Consider the following 19,861-nt stretch of genomic DNA (forward strand, 5'->3'; position numbering starts at 1 on the left):
GAGTTCATTTTCTAAAACCTTCTTTTCTGAAAATACACATACTAGCACAGATCAGGGGCACTGCAAATTAAACTCGTATTTTTCTTGCCATGGTTTCAAAGTACCCTGTAGATTTTCTCCTCAATTGTCAACATTTATACTGACACTGAGTGCCAGGCCCTCCCAAAGAGTGAAGTTGTTGAATTCACATACCATCTTCTCTTTGGAATATAGATGTGAATGAATGTGAAACTCCCGGCATCTGTGGTCCAGGGACGTGTTACAACACTAATGGCAACTATACCTGCATTTGTCCTCCAGACTACATGCAAGTGAATGGGGGGAATAATTGCATGGGTGAGTCCAAGCTTTTTGCAATAATGCATGTTGAGTCCTCAGCTGCAAAGCAGAAAAACCTTACAAGTCCAGCAATTAGTACTTAGTGTTATGTTACTCATCAGACTGAATCTTGCCAGCCCTTCGCTGTCTGTGTGAGAGCCTCCTCCCCTGTAAACTATAAGCTTGGCATTTTTTCACCACCTCATGTGGGTGGTTGGGAGTTTTCTTTAAAATGTAATGTCGGAAAATCCCAAACAACAGTACTTCTTTTGTTTGACTTTTGGGTGTATCTTTATACAATTATATTTACAGCACTGACCTACAGTATTAAAACATCATGGGTCGGAAATGAGAAATTTACTGCCAAATAGCAGTGGAGAATTGTTACTAGGCAACTGGGCAGGGAATCATGGAAAGTTTATTAATGCTACAGCTTCATAATGACTTTTTCTGTGGTACCAAAATGCCAGGGAATACGTTTCTTTAAGTCCGTTTTCTTGTAGCGCATAGATAGCTGGAAAGTTGTGTAGGAGAGGGCTGTTTCTGCCCTGAGTAACGTCCAGTTACCTGGTAGTAGATTCTTGAATTTAATAAAAGAAAGTCACTTTCCTTAGAAGTCTGCTGTGATTTTCCACATTGCCAATCCTTCTCTCTAGACATGAGAAGAAGTCTGTGCTACAGGAACTACTACGCTGACAACCAGACCTGTGATGGAGAACTGCTGTTCAACATGACCAAGAAGATGTGCTGCTGCTCCTACAACATCGGCCGGGCCTGGAATAAGCCCTGTGAACAGTGTCCCATCCCAAGCACTGGTGAGCTTAGTTCTCATTTACCAAAAATGTAGGCTGATCCATTACCTGCGAATAGTTGGGAAAGTCAGCACCATCAAAGGAAGAGAAGGGTGGATGGTTGATCTTCATAAGAGAAAATGGCCTAACTCACAAAGGCAAATAGGAAAATTGACAGCTGATCCTGGTCCTTCCAGCTGAAAATTGAATCACAGGATTCACTTTTAACTTACACGTTAACCATTCACCAGATGTATAGACTCAGCATATCACAAAAAAATATAAACATGGTTATCATTATTATCGATTTCACCATATCACAAAAGACTGGGAACATTAGGCAAACCAATAAGACAAAGAAGTGAACCATAATTCCCATTATTTTTAATGACTTATAGCTACTCTAGTTCCAAAAGGATCCTATGAAGATGCAAGTGTAAAGCAAGGGATAAGCACAAGTCAGATGGCAAACAAGGCTAAGAAAGTTGGAGCAAGGAGTGAGGAAAGTACACAAAATCCAAGCCAGGGTTTCTACACACTTGCCAGAGATGAGCAATAATTTTGGCTCCAAACTTTCTAGCCACCCATATAAAAATGGAGACATGATCAAGCATAAGACTCTTAATGACCGTAAAGCAAACTCAACAGTGGAGGAAAGCACAACTCTTCTCCATATCGAGACCTAAGAGAAATTTCTCCTTATATCCTCATGGAGAAAAAATATATGTAATGTTATTTGTAATTTTTTTTTAAGTCTAAATTATATCTTTGGGGTAAATGAGGTGAAGACTTTGATACACTCTTCTTGTATCGTACGGTATATGGTATATATCACATATATGATGATGGGCTCATTTAATAATATTATAATTGTGCATTAAATGAATAATTTTGTAGGATACTGATTAACATATTCTGTACTACCTATCTCATTCCCCACAGTGATAAGTAAAATATTCTATTTTTTGTCTGGTACTACTTGAAAATGCATGCAACAAAAGATTTTTGAATAATAGTTCATGACATGTGAAAATGATATCAACTTCAAATTTCAGTGACCCTAGATAAAATTTGGAGCCCTGGCAGCCACGCTCATTTGTTTACAGTCTATGACTGCTTTTATGGCAGAGTTGCCTAGTTTTGCAGACACTGCGTAGCATACAAAGCCTAAAGTATTTAGTATCTGGCTCTTTAAGGAAAAGTCTGCGGACCCCTGATCATGACCAATGGTCTTCAAACATTTTGATCACGCATGCCTGACAATAAAATTCTGAGAGTCATACACATTTGGTGATGTGTGTATTTACATATAAATCTCTCCTGGTGGTATAGTGGTTAAGTGCTACGGCTGTTCACTGAAAAGGTCAGCAGTTCGAATCCATCAGGCGCTCCTTGGAAACTCTATGGGGGCAGTTCTACTCTGTCCTGTAGTGTCGCTGTGAGTTGGAATCGACTTGATGGCAACGGGTTTGGTTTTGATTTTGGCTTATGTATGTATATATATGTGTATGAATGTATGTCCATTTATTTGTATTCAATTACATTTTATTACAACAGTTATTTTTATGAACTGTTCTAATATGTTAAGTATATCATAAAATACACACAAAATTTTTAAAGGATTAGATTTTACAAAGGTAGAAGTTCTGATATTTTCTTTTTTATCTTGGTGAATCCGTGCGCACTGCCCTGCAGACCACTTTGGAGACACCTTATGTACGCTAACGTGTATGTCCAGAAATATCTGAGCTCTAAGAATCTACAGATTTCTTCTTCGTGTTCAGTAGTGATCAAATCCGGTCATGGCTTTTCCATAAGCTGTGAGAATTGCACACATTTTAGGAGTCCCTGCAGTTTCTCTAGTTATCAGTGTCAGCTGGTTTGAGACTTGTTGCAAGTGGAGACTCATATATTAAGGAAATAAAGCACTAGGAGAAGAACATGTTATATTTTGATTACGATAATTTCAGATACCTTTCACTAATTTTCATTGGGTTTGACCAGTAAGGCAATGGTCATCATGAGCTCAGATCGATGGCAGACCATGCTAGTTAGAGTAGTGATCTGGGGTCACAGAATCTCAGAGGGAGAGGGCCCTCAGATGGCATTTAGTTCATTCTTTATTATCAACTTTGATGAATTCAGGCTTCAGAGAGAGTGAGAGAATGCTTTACCAAAAGAAATCCAGTTCCAAAAATTGAAGTAATGACCAGGGTTGGTTGTTTGACACAAATTGTCCATTAATAGACCCGATGTCAAGAACTTGACTAGATTTGCTATGTTCTGCCACAAGCTGCTGAGGAAATGGGTTTTGTAAAAAGGGTTCCTCAAACTCTTAAATCCCTTACTGCAGAGTGGAGAGAGCCACTCCTGCCTGTCCCTGGGTCCAGAGCTGAATAATATCCACAGAGAAACCCAGATTCACGCAGGCAGCCCCATCCGGAGCGATGGCGTTGATGTGGAGACTGCTCCCCCTCACTCACACGTCAATACCAGATCTTTCTCCTTCAGTGCTTCTCTGAAGGACGGGAATTTTCAGCTTGACTTTTTCCTTTCAAATACTTCATAATACTGTGTATATAAGTACAATGAACCTCTCAAAAATATTTACAAAGTAATATCTTTCAGTCCCATTATTGCTCTTTGCTGACCCCTGTCCTTCTGTGCCCTGCTTGCTTGATCCCTGCAGATGAATTTGCTACCCTCTGTGGAAGTCAGAGGCCTGGCTTCGTCATTGACATTTACACCGGCTTACCTGTTGGTGAGTTATGACGGCATTGTTGGAACTTCCTGTTTTTGCCTTTGTGTTAGAAAAAGGGAGTACATGCCATTATTTGCTCAGTTTGATTTTTTTTTTTTCTCTTAGAAGGAAGAATTATTAAACAATGCCATTTAGTTTTATTGAAACATCAATTCTTACTTTGAAACAAACTGCAGATACCCTGTTTACCTCCACCTAACTGGCAGCAGCGTTTGTTGCTGATGGTTAAGAGGACTGGAGCGCTTTCCACAAAATTACAATCACCCGACCCCGGGCATCAACAAAGAGAGAGATTCTGGGAGTAGGGCCAGCTGACATTTGATTTGACCGTAGTTCCCAGCCTTTCCTTCTAAGAAGTTTAATAGGACTTTTCACAGCAATCCTTACATGTAGGTGCTTCACCTAAAACCCTTGTTGTGGCTCAGTTTTATCAAACACAGAATCTCCTCAGATCGTGTGCTTTGAGAATTTCAGCTGTGAAATAAAAGTCTTTGCAGTCTGGGGCCCCATCTGATAGCTGGAGCGGAGACCTCTACATGGTAGCGATGCTTGTACAGAATTCATAAATACTGCACAGTGTTCAGCCAGTGTAGCTATTGTGGTTAGAACCAAATAACACAGAAGTAGATGGAAAGCCATTGCATTCTCGGAGTTTTTCCCTAGTGTGATTTATATGCATCCTTAGATCCTCTCAAGTCGGAGCAGTTGTGTCTAGTCGGAAACATCACCACTTGCTTTGTTCCACCTTATTTCTAATAAGTAAACTGAAATCCACATCAGCCTTTCCAATGACCTTGTTTAAGAAAACAAGAGTCTGGTCCAGCAATCAGCCTGGCTACCTTAGTGCCAAATCCATATGGCTCCACAGTCTAGTCAACGTCCAAAGAAACTTCATGGTTTGGAAAGAAAAACTGCTAAATGACATTGGCATGAAACACCTGGCCCTCACTGCATTGTTTTTCTCTTCCCAAAACAGATCTTTTAATCTCCCTAGAATCTCTGATCCAAAGATAAGAGGTCTGTAATAGTCATGGTTCTCCACGGACAGGACAGGCGTACCCCAGCGACGCCTGCCCTGCAATACTGGCAGCGAGCAAAGACACAGAACAGCATTACCAGCATCCGTCGGTAGAGCTGGAAAAGCCCTCAGACATCATCTAGTCCAAGTGCTCTGCTTTACGCTTAAGGAGGCAGAGGCTCAGAGAGGGCAAGGGACTCAGCCAAGGTCACCTAAGTAATTAATAACAGACCTGGGATCAGAATCCAGTCCTGACTCATGGCTTGCTTTGCCTCTAGCTCTTGAAAACTGGAAATGTGATATTTAGCAATATACTTATTGTTACCAGATTCTACCATGACAAAATATTTAGATGACTGAAGAACTTTGTTTTATTTAAGCTTTATACTCTCCTTCTGAAAGGTCTTAAGGCTGTTGGCTATGGAGTCCATTGTAATGGGGTTAAAACTATAGCACGTTTATTAATCTTGTCTTAAAATATAAACTCCAAGTTGAAGTTCAAATAAAATCCAGACAGGAAAAGAAAATGTATTTTTTAATATATCCTTTTGCTATTTTGTGCCTAACAACAGCTAGAAATTTGACTTAGACTGTTATTGTTAAACTTGATAATAATACACGCTACTTACACTTAAAACAAATGAATATGAATATAATATTTCATATTTTAACCCACAATAAAAGAATGGCATTTGAATTTTTTGTTGGCCGATACATAATTTGATGTTACTTCTCAGAAATTTTTTAACAACTTCAATTCAACAAATGTGAAAAATCTAAAAACGTAATCGCCTATCTTCAAAACAACAGTATACCCTTTAAAATTCTAAGCTGTTTTTCCATTAAAATAGATCAGTTTGCCTTGGAACAAAAGGAAGCCCTTTAGAAAAGGGTCTAAAATAAATCTACGGCCTATCAAATTTCTCTCCTAAAACAGGTTGGTTTTAGAGTGTGGTTCTTCTGAAATTGCAGCAGCTCTGGGGGCTCCACTTGGTCTCTGACCCTCTCGCAACAGCTCATGCAGACAGAGTACCACGTGGGGCTCCTGAGACTATGACATCTAAAGGAAAGTGACAGCAGTAACCAAACTGGGTGCATTAGAAAGACCTGTGACGTAGACCAACGTTTTACTTCTGGGGTGTGTTGCCTGGCTGTGTCAAGGAGCTGACGGAGGATCCAGGATTGCAAGCACTTTGATAATGATCCTGTGAAGATTGTGTGACAGTCATGTGGAAAAACACACAGAGGGCAAGATAGCCTGTTAGCAGATTCCCGGTCCCAGGTCCTCACCCACCTCTTGGCTGTGTAGTATCTGGCAAGCTTCATCCTCTGGCTGGGCCTCAGTTGCATCATCTGTGTAGGGAGGCTAGTCACTGAACCTAGGGTGGCTGTGATGATTCAGTGAGTAAACACAGGTTAAATGCTGTAGAAATGCACCAGGCACACAGCAAGTTAGTCACTATTAGCTGTGATGATTCAATGAGTAAATACAGGTTAAATGCTGTAGAAATGCACCAGGCACACGGCAAGTTAGTCACTATTAGCACTGTTACTACCATCCTAGAGGACATTTAAATGGTCAGGATTTAGCCAGGCTGGTGGGGAGCAGAGGCCTGCCCACCAGGCTCCCGCACTTGCCAGCCAGCCCTGCTTTTGCCACTTTGGTCCTGGCCCTGCTCTCAGTTGTACTCTAGCCCTGTTTTAATGCTCACCAACTCCACTTCCAGACACCAGTTCTTTATTTAACAGATTTAGATTGAGCACTCAGCACGCGGTGCAGCAGCCAGGCCCAGCCCCCAACCTTAGGGAGTGCACAGTCTGTTACAGCGTCCTTTCTTAGTGCTGAAATGGTCGTCACGGGCAGCCTGGGCCCAGCTTGCGTCTCCAGTTTGACCCACCTCCTCTCTAAAGCCATACGAAGGAGGAACGGAGAGTTAGAGTGGAATTTGAAAGATCAGAGTTGACTATGACCATTTTGGCTTGTCTTCTGTTCTTCACCAGTTCACTTTTCCCGTCCTAGCCAAACACCACTGCACTCTTGGGTAGAGAGGCCGCTTACACTTGGCAGTTACCTTTATACTGCTCATCGGGTGCACAGTGCCCAGTGGATACAGCAATGACTCCTACCTCTTTGGAGCTGCCGTTCTGAAATAAAGCCAAAAGAATAGACACATGAGTGTCTGAAAGTGGCTTAACTATTTTAGAGTGTCTGAAAGTGGCTTAAAGAGTGTCTGAAAGTGGCTTAACTATTTTAGTTTGCTGTTCATTGATGTGGCCCCACTTCCACACTGCCACATACACACAGAGCACTGAGTTAGAAGCAGCTGACTTTTTACCCAGTTCCACCACCCTTAGGTGCGCATGCACACACACATACAGATACACAGAGCACCGAGTTAGAAGCAGCTGACTTTTAACCCAGTCACCCACCCAGGGACCATATGCGGTGCTGATACTCATATATGGTCGCTGTTTCCAGATATTGACGAATGCCGGGAGATCCTCGGGGTCTGTGAAAATGGAGTGTGTATCAACATGGTTGGTAGCTTCAGATGTGAATGTCCAGTGGGATTCTTCTATAATGACAAGTTGCTGGTTTGTGAAGGTAAGTGGTGTCGTGACTGTGTCCTATGCAGAAATGAATCAACTGATGAGTTGGTTGACCACATACATGTGGCAAATTTCTCAACATTGAAATTTCAGAAATGCATCAAGCTCTGGAAATTGTGAGACATGGTGTGGAAACTTCATGTAAGAAAGTCCCACTCGCAGTGGGAAAACCAGGATGTGCGAACACACACACACACACACACAATGTATTAGATTTCTCAGCTGATATGGAAAAGCCTTCAGTTCCTGAGTGTGTCAAAGTGAGCATGAGTGGGGGGCAGCCATCCTTAGCTGAATCTCCAAGTCATTGTTCTCTTCCAAATGGAGACTTTGCTACTCCCAAGTGAAAACAAGGTTAGTGCAGATATTCCAAACACATGAGAGAATTCCATGCGGCAGGAACAGCAAATCTGATTTTATTTGAAGAAAGCTGGCATGGATGCAAATGGTACTTTTTCATTATCAAATTGCCGTCCCGTTGTCATGTGTATGTTCTGAGTCTGAGCAGCCCTCACAGCGCCTGGTGTTTTCCCTCTACCTGGGGAAGATGGTGTCCTTTTACAGTTTAGTGAAGGGATGTTACGGTTATTAAGTACAGCATGTGCCTTAGGGTAGCTGGAATATTTTTCTATCTAATACTGAAACTTGGAGTTCTAGACCATGAGTAAAGTTAAGGTCATAACCAGGTATTTGTTACATCCTCCTCACAAGGCTTTTTATTATTACTGTGGCCAAGTCAACACATGTCCCTGGCCTGGCTGGTGTGGGTGTGGGGAAATAGAGCCTTCCTAGGGAGACAGCCATTCCAGATCTTGGCACCAGCCCCCAGGCTTTGGGAGACGCACCAGCGATCAGCTGAATGGATAGGAAGCGTGACTTGGGAGAGAAGGGACCCCATGGCAGATGATTTCATAGTGCTAAGGTTGGCTGCCTCCCTCACAGCCATAACCGTCCTCCTTTCATACATGCCTCAGGATCCCTGCCACCTTCACATAGTGTCTCCCTTTCTTACACTCAGAGATCCCCCCAGTAGTTACGTTACCCAGGTACTTATATTCGTTTAAACAGCAGCCCTTGGCCAGAACCAATAGCAAGGCCGCACATGAGCACCAAGTCAACATAGACCAGGACACACACCTGAGGTTGGACACGTACCTCTGTACCGACGTAAGGTGCTTTGCTTCCAGGGTGACACTCAACGGATGTTGAGATTAGTAAGCGCTCCAACTTTTGGTTTCCCTTTGAAGAATATTCACCTTCAGGGCGGATGTTGAATCCAGGGTCTGCTGTTTTGCTGTACTCTTCGTTCTCAGAGTCAGAAAATGAAGGTTGATTTAATATAAGCCTCAGCAACACCAAGTTTGGAACAGATTCCAGAAGTGACTTAGAGAGCATCCCTAAATGCCTCTCCCTCTCCAAGTATGCATGTAGTCAGGTGTCAGCTGGCGTGCACAGAGAGGCTCGCCCACGACACCGTTTGGCTTCTCCAGTGACACGAGCTACCCTCAGTGTGTTCCTGCACACCCTTCCCATCTAGTGAAGGGAGGGTGCTGGGCCCGCTGGAACCTGAGCAGGCAGACTTCTGCTGTTGCACAGAGAGGCACGACCTACCCGTGTTAGACAGCGCCACTCACTGGCGGAGCGAGTTGCACACACACTAAGAGGCATCCGTGAAACCTGGTCTGGTGGATTTGCCGCCCGTTGTGGGAACTTCTTTGGCTGAGCCAACCTCTGTGTGAACACACAGCAGTGGTGCTGAAGGCCACTGTCACCTGTATTACAGGCTAGCCCCCGTACTGGATTTAGACTGAATTAGATTGTTTCATTGCAGCCGGGGTGCGGGGATAGGGGGAGGGGAGGTAATTGGCCCTGTGGTACAGCCTGGACTGTGCAGCAACTTTTATGGTGTCACAAATGAGAGTTACATTAGGTACACATTTAAAAACAAAGAAAGAAGAGGTAAACAAACTACCTTGTGAGCATTGTCCAACCTCTGGAGCATACATTATCTGTTTTATTCTTTTCTTTGGTAATTAGAGTCGGGCTGTTTTTAGGAGTGTGATGTGTAGTGTGCCATGCAGTGTTGCCTTGATGGGGCTGCCATGTTGCAGTGGTCTAGGCAGCAGCTCTGCGGCCTCGCTGCCCCACTCAGGGCCACGGCCCAGGAGCACCGCCTCCGCTGGGAACTTGGGAGAAACACAGGAGCCCAGGCCTTTCCCCAGCTGTGCTGAGTCAGAGTCTGCACTTCAGCAGGCTCCCAAGTGGCTCCCATGCGGACCTTATAACCTTCCAGACAAAAGGAGCCTCATGAATCATAAAATCCCGGGGCTTTTTGTAAATACGGGTTAAGATTTCCTGTGGTATTATTCTATGCCCACATCAAGTCCTGGCCCTGGCAGCTGAGTTTCAGGACTTTTTTTCTAGTCATGAGTGAGTATCATTAGAGCCCATATGTGGTCATAAATCAAGTACTCACATTTATGAAAAATATTAGCTAGGTGGAAAATTTAGAAAATGGATTTTGAGTCATTTATCGTTTTTCTAATAGAACAGATCAAAATAAGAAGATATACGTGTATTTTTACGTGAGGCCTCTCTGACTTGACACTGGATTCTGTTCTCCTTTGAACTTGATCCTCTCCTGCTTGCAGATATTGACGAGTGCCAGAACGGCCCAGTGTGCCAACGCAATGCCGAGTGCACCAACACTGCCGGCAGCTACCGCTGCGACTGTAAGCCTGGCTACCGCCTCACCTCCACCGGCCAGTGCAACGGTACGTAGTTCACCCCGGCCGGCTGCGCCACCGAACAGCTCCGTCTCCGTAGCTCTGGGTAACTGGGTTTCTTACGAGATGGCTAGGTTGAAGAATAGGTGAAGTAAGATTTAGATGGCTGAGTTCTAATAACTAAATCGGGAAAAAAAGGCTGAAAAGTCTAAATACTTTCCAAAAAAGAAGTAAATCGTGTATATCAATAGATTTCCTGTTTGCCTGTCCCCTGCCTCTCCCGCCCCATCACCACCCCGCACACACACGAGGCAGCGACGGTTCAGTGGTAGCATTTTCATCTTCCATGTGGGAGACCCAGGTTCGATTGCTGAACAGTACCCCCCAGGCACAGGCACTACCTGTCTGTCAGTGGAGGCTGGCATGTTGCTATGATGCTGAACAGGTTTCGGGGGAGCTTCCAGACCAAGATAGGCTAGGAAGAAAGGCTAGCAATCTCCTTTCAAAAGTGAGCCGATGAAAACCCTGTGGATCACAATGCCGCATTGTCCAATCTGCAACTGATGGTGGGGATGGCACAGGACTAGACAGTGTTTTGTTCTATTGTACACGGGGTTGCCATGAGTCAAGGCCAACTGGGCAGCTGCTAGCAACACACACACAAACACACACACACTCTCTCTCTCTCCCCTAACCAATACTCAGGACCAATTTTTTTTTTCCTTCCACATAATCCACATTAGGTAAGTGAGATTGTGGCCATCTCAGCTACGCATCCCAAATATCTCGACAGTTGAAGCTCTCCTGAGCTGGTACAGATTAATAGGCATAAGTCAGAGACAGCAGCATCATTTTTTTCTCCTAAATATCTTACAGATGAAAGATCACTCACTGAGGGCAGCAAATATTAACTGCCCTTTGGTAGCTAATGTATCACCTGCAGGAAAATCAGAAGCTGTGTCCACTGTGGCTTACATTTTTTGCTGTTCACTTTTGTCAGGGATATAGTAGAAGTAAGGATGGGCGTGTTAGCAACTGCAGTTTATGAAAAAGTCATGAAGCATCAGACTAGTGTTATCAAAATTAAAATAGTTGGTGTTGCAGCCAGAAGCAAACTAATACCTGGCAATGAATTAAATGTAAGTTTTTGGGTAACTATAAATCACTGTATATTCAGAAAGGTGGTCAGGAAGAATGTGTTATTTTTGCCGAGGGCTCCTTTTGCAGGGAGTTCCTGGGCGTTTATGCATTTGTGAATGAGACAACGCTAGGGAATGCAGTAAGATTCTCCTTAGATCCCTTTGCCCTTGCCAGCCAGTGATGAGATGCGAGGAGGCGTACTACCCTCCGTAGGGCACGTTGCATTGTTTTATGAGACCTTGGGGGGAACAGGATGTAATAGCAGAACAAAACATCACTTTGAGTATGGAGACTTGTTTTGTTGAGCTTAAAGGAACATGTGTAAGTGTTTAGCATTTTGTCAACAGAGCTGTTGTTATCCATTTATTAAAAAAACAAGACAGGAAGAGAGGGGCCGTCTCGGATATGAACCACAATACCCTAGAGGAGCTTGGCCTTGGTACCACTTCCCTGCATTTTATTCTTAATTCATATTTCTTTGAAACTGGGTGAAATAATTCCGGTCAAAATAAGGAATTGCTGATAATACGGAACGTGTCATTTCACACCACTTCTGCTCAGGCGAGGAGTGGGAAGGAGCTGTTTATACACCAGGATGAGAAGTGTAGGCATGACCTGCTGGGGACTAAGCCCTTTCGTATTTTCTTGTAGTAACATTAATCTATGTAAAACAGGTCAGGCATCACCACTGGTAACAGTGGGTAGTGTGATTTGTAGCTGAAAGCTCCATTTTCCTCCTACACTGAAATCCTCAGCAGAGGGGGAATGTCCTTGAATTTTGTAACTGGTCAGTCTCTAGAGCTGAAGAGGGCTCTGGAAATGGCTTCATTTACATCTTTCTTTTAAATTTTTTAAAAAATGTCTTTAAATGCTATCCCGTACTTGGCATTTTTCAGGCATGTTGCAAAATATTTCTCTCCCCCTGTGTTTAAGATGAGAAGAGCTAAAACTTTCTCTCCATCATAAGATTTTTATGTGAACTCATGCATACATCATTTCAAACCTCAAATCACAGCTGGCCATCACGCTGCATTGTTGCTGACAGACTGGAGCGAACAACATGGTATCTAAGGCCAGAAGGCCAGTTTGCCCTCAGGGGCTGGACCGTTAGAGCAAATGCCGTCCGTTCTGAAACGCCTTGCCCAGCTGAAGACAGACAGGTTCTTCCCAACTGCTGTGTGTGGTCTCCTTTCTCTCAGCTACCCAACCTCAGAGATCATCTCCTGGGAGTTTAGGGTAGAAACATAGTGTTCTAGTTTCTGTCAAAACAGAGTAAGAATATCACAATTAAATTCTCTAGAATTGTAACTGTTTCCCCAGTAAAACCTCAAAGACTCCTTTTTTTCATTTTTTTAAACCATCATGAAGTAGGCATTGAAGGAAAAAAGAAACCCTAACTGGGGATCCCTTTCTAAGAAGATCCTTAATGCCCACCGTATCCTCATGGGACCCAGACATAAGAAAGAAATGGTCGGCATACCCCTAGCCCCAGTGCTGTCTGAAGGTGTCCAAGATTTGGGCCAACTACACTAGGCCCCGAGACACCCTTTGTCAAGATCAGCTGCCTTCACTGAGCATGGGAATAGAAATAAATTTCCTCTGCCTGTCCTGGGGAGCAATTTGCTGATTGTAAATCCATTCTTTCAAATGGGAATAATCATGATTCGTTGGGTTAACCAGCATGTCTGCAGAGGCTAACAGTAGCTCCTGGTCTGCTGTCACGCAGCCCCATCCTAACGACAGACTCTGCCTCAACCGTGTGATGACTCAGCTCTAAATGGCCTAGGTGTGGGAAAGAGGGAGTTGCAACAATGGCAGCCAGGGCACATGCAATGGAGGGGATAGTCACCTCTCCGGCACAGGCAGGGTTGCTGTGTCCAGGGCACATGCAATGGAGGGGATGGCCACCTCTCCGGCACAGGCAGGGTTGCTGTGTCCAGGGCACATGCAATGGAGGGGATAGCTGCCTCTCTGGCATAGGTGGGTTGCCCTGTGCAGCTAACAGTGTCCCTTCCCAATTGCTGTTTTCTCAGCAGGCGGGGCAAGCAAACAGCAAGTTGAGACTACTCAGCCAAGGGGAGGGCACTGCTATTCCCCACAGCATCTACAACACAAATGGTCTTCTGCTGTTTGCTGTCTCTGGTGACAGGAAAATCAGGGTGGTTCAGTGCTCTTTAAACGATATTTCCTCTAAACATAGATTCTTGAGAGCTTTAAAAAATTAGAGACAAAAGTAGGCACGTAATTATGTCATTTGTGGCTGCCCCTTAGATAATCAGAGTTCAGGAGAGCAGCACAGACTCAATTGATGATAAGTATAATTTGGAGTTTAAAGATTGGCAAGAGCAAGGTGAGAGGTCCTTCCTTTGAACAAATATGAATAAAAAGAAAGAAACATCACTAGGATTGTTAGATACCAAAAGGATCCATGTGTAGACATGAAGATGTGGTTAGGATGGAACAAAAGGCCATAGGAATAAGACACAACAATGAGGTGAAGCTTAAACAAGGGACAACCGTGGGTTGTCCCTCAAGAAAACTTATCAGTGGAATTTGTTTGACTTTGATACAAATACCTAAGAGAAACCATGCAACTCCATGATTTAAGGCACCAAATCTAGACCTGACGTAACACACTAGTTAATTCCACAGGCTGGGACATTGCATAGGCAAATAATCAAATAGAGAAGCTTCCCCAGCTTAGGTTTTTTTTTTTTTTTCACCCCATTCTGCTTCTAAGTTCTCATACCTTTCAGAACATGTTTTCAATACTGCCCTGTTTTACACTGTTTCATGTGTCAGACAGGATATGCCCAGTAAATGGAAGTAAGTTTTGACCAGTTTTGAGACAAAAAGAAATAGAATGCCAGTATCTGTTTTACTGGGTTAGTTTAGAACTAGGATTTATCCTGAGTACAATACCCACAAGTAAGGTATTCAATTAGATTCTCCCTTCTCATCTTCCACTTAGGACGCTTAAGGTGTTTTTATTTACAGATCGCAATGAATGCCAAGAAATTCCCAACATATGCAGCCATGGACAGTGTATTGACACAGTTGGAAGCTTCTACTGCCTTTGCCACACTGGCTTTAAAACAAATGCTGATCAAACCATGTGTTTGGGTAAGTACGTGATTATCATTTCATTTTTTCTTCATATCGTATTGAAAAATTCATTTGAATCTAAACACATTTGAAATTTAATGCTAAGCGTCTTGGTAGTTTCTTGGCTATTTACAAAGCAGAAACAAAGACAGGTGCAAAGTGTTGAGGTCCTTTGGCGTGTTGTCTTTTATAATGTGGACATGATAAACACCTTCTTTGATAATCGTTTGACTGCCAGCTCCAAAAAAATGTTTTACCAAAGGAGGAAGACAATAAGTATAAAATTCAATTGTTATTAATGCTAAAAGCTTATTACTCTTTTACAATATTTGCCACAAAATGTGGGTATGCAAGACAAATTTACGTTTAAAAAAAAGAAAAAAAGTTAAGGAACACCGTCCTAGGGGAAACGGCTCAGGATTTAAATCTCTCCCTTGATTTCAGTACTAAATCAAGGTGCTGATTTAGAGTAAACTTCAAATGCAATTCATCCTTTTCTCCCTTCCCTTCTCGCCTTTTTCTACTTGAAAGCAACGTCCTTTAAGTCTTTTGGGGTCTTGACAAACACAATCAGTTTCACAGCTGGAAGGAGAACAGTCATAGAGGAATGTCTGACGTGCTTGCCTTTGGCTTTGACTGGATTCACCCACTAGGGGACGTTCCTACAGAGTTTTGTCTTCCGGGGCAGATAAGTTTTAAATGAAGGGGGCCTAATCAGCTGTGTTCGTCACTGGGGAGTAGCCTCTTCCTCTCTGTGAAAGCTGCCCACCTTCTCCTCCCCTGTCTGAATTATGCAGAGCCCCACCCCTACCTCACCAAAGAATTTCACCAGCGTGCCTAAAAATGAACCAAGGCAGAAGTTCTTGAATGTTGGCAGGCTGACTTTTCAACCACACACACACATTGGAGTCACTCTGGGGTCAACCACAGGTTCTTGACGGAGCATCACAGATAGTCTATCTTCACATCCACAATTTGAAAGGAAAGGAGGTAAACCCCCCCCCCAAAAAAATCCTTCATGTCCACAATTTGAAAGGAAAGGAGGTACCAACTGTAAACACCAAGCCTTGCTGCCTTAGATGTTACCTTCCACTCCTTCCTCCCTCTACCTTGCTCTCAGGAACCAGCAGGGTTAGCTTCCGTTCATTTCCTCCTTAGCATAATGTACACCTGCCCTTTATAAGACGCACGTTAGTTACTGTGGGGAGATGCAAAGGCATACACGATGCCAAACAGCTTTACAAAACTGTCAGAGAGAAAAGACACACAACCATGCAAGCAGGCAAGAGAAGACCCAAATTAAGTGCCATCACGTGGAATAGCTCAGAAAAGTGAGAAAAGTGACCACTGACTGGCACGGTCATGTGTTTTGAGGAGTGGATTGGGAAAAAGGAAAAGATGTCTAAAATGCTAGGTGAGTTAGACAGCGGGGCTGTTTTGTTGCTGACCGCAAAGTAATGTCGGGCCAGTCACTGCCTTTCTGGTACATTGGAGTGAGAATCTTAAAGGCTGAAATTTGCCAAAGGTGGCAGCAGACCAAGAACCCAGATGTGCGTAGAATTTTTTCCATTTTCAAGTGAAAATATTTGAGAAAAAGTGGCAAGGGTGGAGAATTCTACAAGCAAATAGAATAGAATAATTCTTGTCCAGTTCTCATGTCCTTAGCTTGCCTCCTAGCACATGCCAGTCAAGGAAAGGATTTATTCCCAAGGTTTAGACTTGCCTGTTGCTGGCGTCTTGCAGGGAGCTACCACTGACAGGGCTGCATCGGGAAATTATTAGTCTATGTTTGGGAGACTTTGGGAACCCTCAGATTCCTTTTAGCCCTTGGTAAACATGTAACCATTTTTCTTCCTTTAATAATTGTGTTTCTCTATGACCTTTCTTCCTACTAGACATAAATGAGTGTGAAAAAGATGCCTGTGGGAATGGAACTTGCCGAAACACAATCGGTTCCTTCAACTGCCGCTGCGATCACGGTTTCATCCTGTCTCACAACAATGACTGCATAGGTGCGTGCTGTGTGCGGCTGTGGAGAAGTCGCTTTGTCCCTGTCCTTTGTGACGGCATCGTCTAGCGTGCCAGCTGTCTTTCTTTACTGCATGCCATCACGTGTGCAGAACTTGGTTAAAGGACTCATCAGTTCTAGTGTGCCAATTAAATGTCAAGTGTAGGAACTACATCCAGTCCTTTGATTGAAATCCTCATTAACAGCTATAATTTTTATGTCTACTTCGCTATAAGTAAATTTCAAAATAAATTGAAAAATTTTAAAACATGCAGAAGAGATTCTTTGTATAGAAATTAAATTGAATAATTCAGAAATAATGTGGACCTTCTTGTGCTGATATTCCACTATCACCTTTTGTTAAAACATATAAATTATTGACTCTATAAGATTCCTCCTATTAAAAATGCTATTATTCATACTTGGGGTAACGAACCAAATCTTGTATTATGCCAGAGGCTAGTTTGATATACTTCTAACTGCAAGAATACTTAACAGTACCCTCCACTGATTGTCTTCTAGTAGTTCCCTTTTAGTCTTTAAAAATAAAATTTAAGGCACGATCAAGGCGCAACTCATATAAAATTCTAATATAAATTGTCATTCTCAAATTAGTAAAATTATGTAATCTTGATTTTGATCAGCGCCTGTAGCCAGGTCTGTAAACCATCTGTATGAGAGCAAACGGTCAACACTTACCCTAAAGCTGAGAAGATAAGGGGCAGGGAAACCAGAACACTGCAAATGGAGCAGCCAGAACACAATTAAAGAGAATGTTGACACATTGTGAAAAATGTAACTATTGTCACTGAACAATTCCTGTGGAAATTTTCAAATGGAAACCTAACTTGCTGTGTAAACTTTCACCAAAAACACAATAAAATATTATTTTAAAAAGCCAGGTCTGTTGTTAGGAACTACATCTTATTGAAATTTCTCGTGTTTACTACTGAGCCAGCAAAGGCCGCGAAAATTCAGAATAAGTATTTTTCCCTTTAAAGCTTTTGGTCTTTGCTGGGATTATGACATTTTCTTTGGAATATATCAGAGAATATTTTTTTTGGCAGATGTTGATGAATGCGCAACTGGAAATGGGAACCTTTGCAGGAATGGCCAGTGCATCAACGTGGTGGGGAGCTTCCGGTGTCAGTGCAACGAAGGCTACGAGGTGGCCCCTGATGGAAGAACCTGTGTGGGTGAGTGCACCTAGCGAAGACCCTCCAGACAAAACTCCAGAGATCACTCAAGGAGCCAGGCAGTCTCTATCCTGTCCTTCCACTGGAAAGCTAGGAGGGAAAAAAAATCAGAGTAGAATTACAATAATCTCACCTGTAAAGACTCTGTTTTTATTTTTTTTAATTTTATATATATATATTTAAAAAAAAAAAAAACAAACAAACCCAGTGCCGTCGAGTCGATTCTGACTCATAGCGACCCTGTAGGACAAAGTAGGACTGCTATATATGTAGAAAACCTGGTGGCCTCGTGGTTAAGTGCTACAGCTGCTAACCAAAAGGTGGGCAATTCAAATCCGCCAGGCACTCCTCGGAAACTCTATGGGACAGCTCTGCGCTGTCCTGTAGGGTCGCTATGAGTCAGAATTGACTCGACGGCAGTGGGTTTTTTGTTTGTGTATATACATATGTATATATACCAATAAAAAACCAAACCTGTTGTCGTCAAGTCAACTCTGACTGATAGCCACCCTACAGGACAGAGTAGAACCGCCCCATAGGGTTTCCAAGGAGCGGCTGGTAGATTCAAACTGCTGACCTTTTGGTTCACAGCTGAGCTTTTAACCACTGCACCACCAGGGCACATATATATATATACACATACACCCACTGCCGTCGAGTTGATTGCAACTCATAGCGACCCTATAAGGACAGGGTAGAACTGCCCTATAGAGTTTCCAAGGAGCGCCTGGTGAATTCAAATGGCAGACCTTTTGATTAACAGTCATAGTGCTTAACCACCACGCCACCAGGGTTTCCATATATTTATATTTTATATATATATGATAAATATATATATAATATATAAAAATGTATATATAAATATGCCATGGAGACCCTGGTGGCGTGGTGGTTAAGAGTTCAGCTGCTAACCAAAAGGTCAGCAGTTCAAATCCACCAGGCACTCCTTGGAAACCCTGTGGGGCAGTTTTACTCTGTCCAGTGGGGTCGCTGTGAGTTGGAAATTGACTCGACGGCAACGGATTATGGTTATATATGCCAAAAGTATCAGTTTTTCCCCTTACCTTTTAAAAATAACTTATTGTACTCACAGACAGAGAACAGTTGATTTTTATAAACAATTGTCATTCCCTTTCATAATTTTTTCTTCAGAATAACCTTTGAAGTAATTTAGCGCTGATAAAATCTTTCAGGTGACGTTAGAATTCTTGATACGCGTTGACTTTTCAGCTCCCACACTTTTCTGGAAATATTTACTTTGTGGTAAAAAAAAAAAAAAAAAATTTGTGGTAGGTAAGATAAAATGTAGTTGTTAGATTGTACTTTTCCAAAAGCCAATAAGGCTTATTCTTTTGAGTCTTTTTCTCCTTGGTGGAATTTTGCAGACTTCATTGAGTTTTATATGTTTCTGTGGTTTGATTTGTTTCTTTGGATTTTAATTGCATGATGGACATCATGCCCATGTGAACTACTTTGTTCTTTTCCTCTTTTCTTTGCAGATATCAATGAGTGTCTCTTAGAACCCAGGAAGTGTGCACCAGGCACCTGCCAGAACCTGGATGGGTCCTTTAGGTGCATTTGTCCACCTGGGTACAGTCTGCAGCATGACAAGTGTGAAGGTAGGAGGGCCCTCAGTGTTTGGAAAAGCAGAGCCAGCCGCTGCACCCCAAGAGCAGCTTTCTGTGACAGTGCCTTCATTTTGGGATACTCTGTCAGAGACAGATCCAGAGGCAGAGGGTGTGACTTCATGACCTCATCCTGAGATGGAGAGGCAGGAATATCTCATTCTTGTGCTGATCTCTGCTGAAGCTGTCTTGCCTACAGGTGGCCATGTGACTCTGACTCTCGTCCAGTATACTATTATGTAACTCGTAAAAGTGCTGTCTCCTACTTTCAGAATTCCTGAGTTACATGTTTTCAAGTGCCAGCGGGTGGCAGCTAAAAATAGCTTCCCGATTCCAGTTACAAATCTTTAAATGACCGTACTCAAGGTTCCGTGAATGTGGCTGTGTAGTTTGCCTATGTTGTTTTTGCCTGTACAGTGGTGGACATGTATTACGACCAAATAGATGCTCAGCAAATTTTATAGAACTGCGTTTCTTGCATTAAATGAGTGACATTAATTGCCAAAACAAATATGTGGACTTTAAACAGGTCTGCATCTAATCCATAAAGAGTGAGACTTTCC

General features: G+C 42.8%; 1 protein-coding gene across 3 annotated transcripts in view; it reads left to right on the forward strand.

Moving 5' to 3' along the window:
- The window catches only part of FBN1 (fibrillin 1), a 298,816-nt gene that overhangs the window by 231,167 nt on the left and 47,788 nt on the right, over positions 1–19,861 (forward strand). Inside the window, exons 41-49 of one of the 3 annotated variants that reach the window (XM_049898544.1) lie at positions 214–336; positions 975–1,133; positions 3,799–3,870; positions 7,368–7,493; positions 10,150–10,272; positions 14,362–14,487; positions 16,365–16,481; positions 17,545–17,673; positions 19,173–19,292. The exons of 1 other annotated variant lie outside the window; for it this stretch is intronic. In XM_049898544.1, the coding sequence (XP_049754501.1) occupies positions 214–336; positions 975–1,133; positions 3,799–3,870; positions 7,368–7,493; positions 10,150–10,272; positions 14,362–14,487; positions 16,365–16,481; positions 17,545–17,673; positions 19,173–19,292 (1,095 nt within the window). The remainder of the gene's footprint in view (positions 1–213; positions 337–974; positions 1,134–3,798; positions 3,871–7,367; positions 7,494–10,149; positions 10,273–14,361; positions 14,488–16,364; positions 16,482–17,544; positions 17,674–19,172; positions 19,293–19,861) is intronic. One more of the 3 variants, XM_049898545.1, reaches the window with a different exon arrangement.

Source organism: Elephas maximus, chromosome 10 (genome assembly GCF_024166365.1).
Source record: "Elephas maximus indicus isolate mEleMax1 chromosome 10, mEleMax1 primary haplotype, whole genome shotgun sequence".
Taxonomy (NCBI): domain Eukaryota; kingdom Metazoa; phylum Chordata; class Mammalia; order Proboscidea; family Elephantidae; genus Elephas; species Elephas maximus.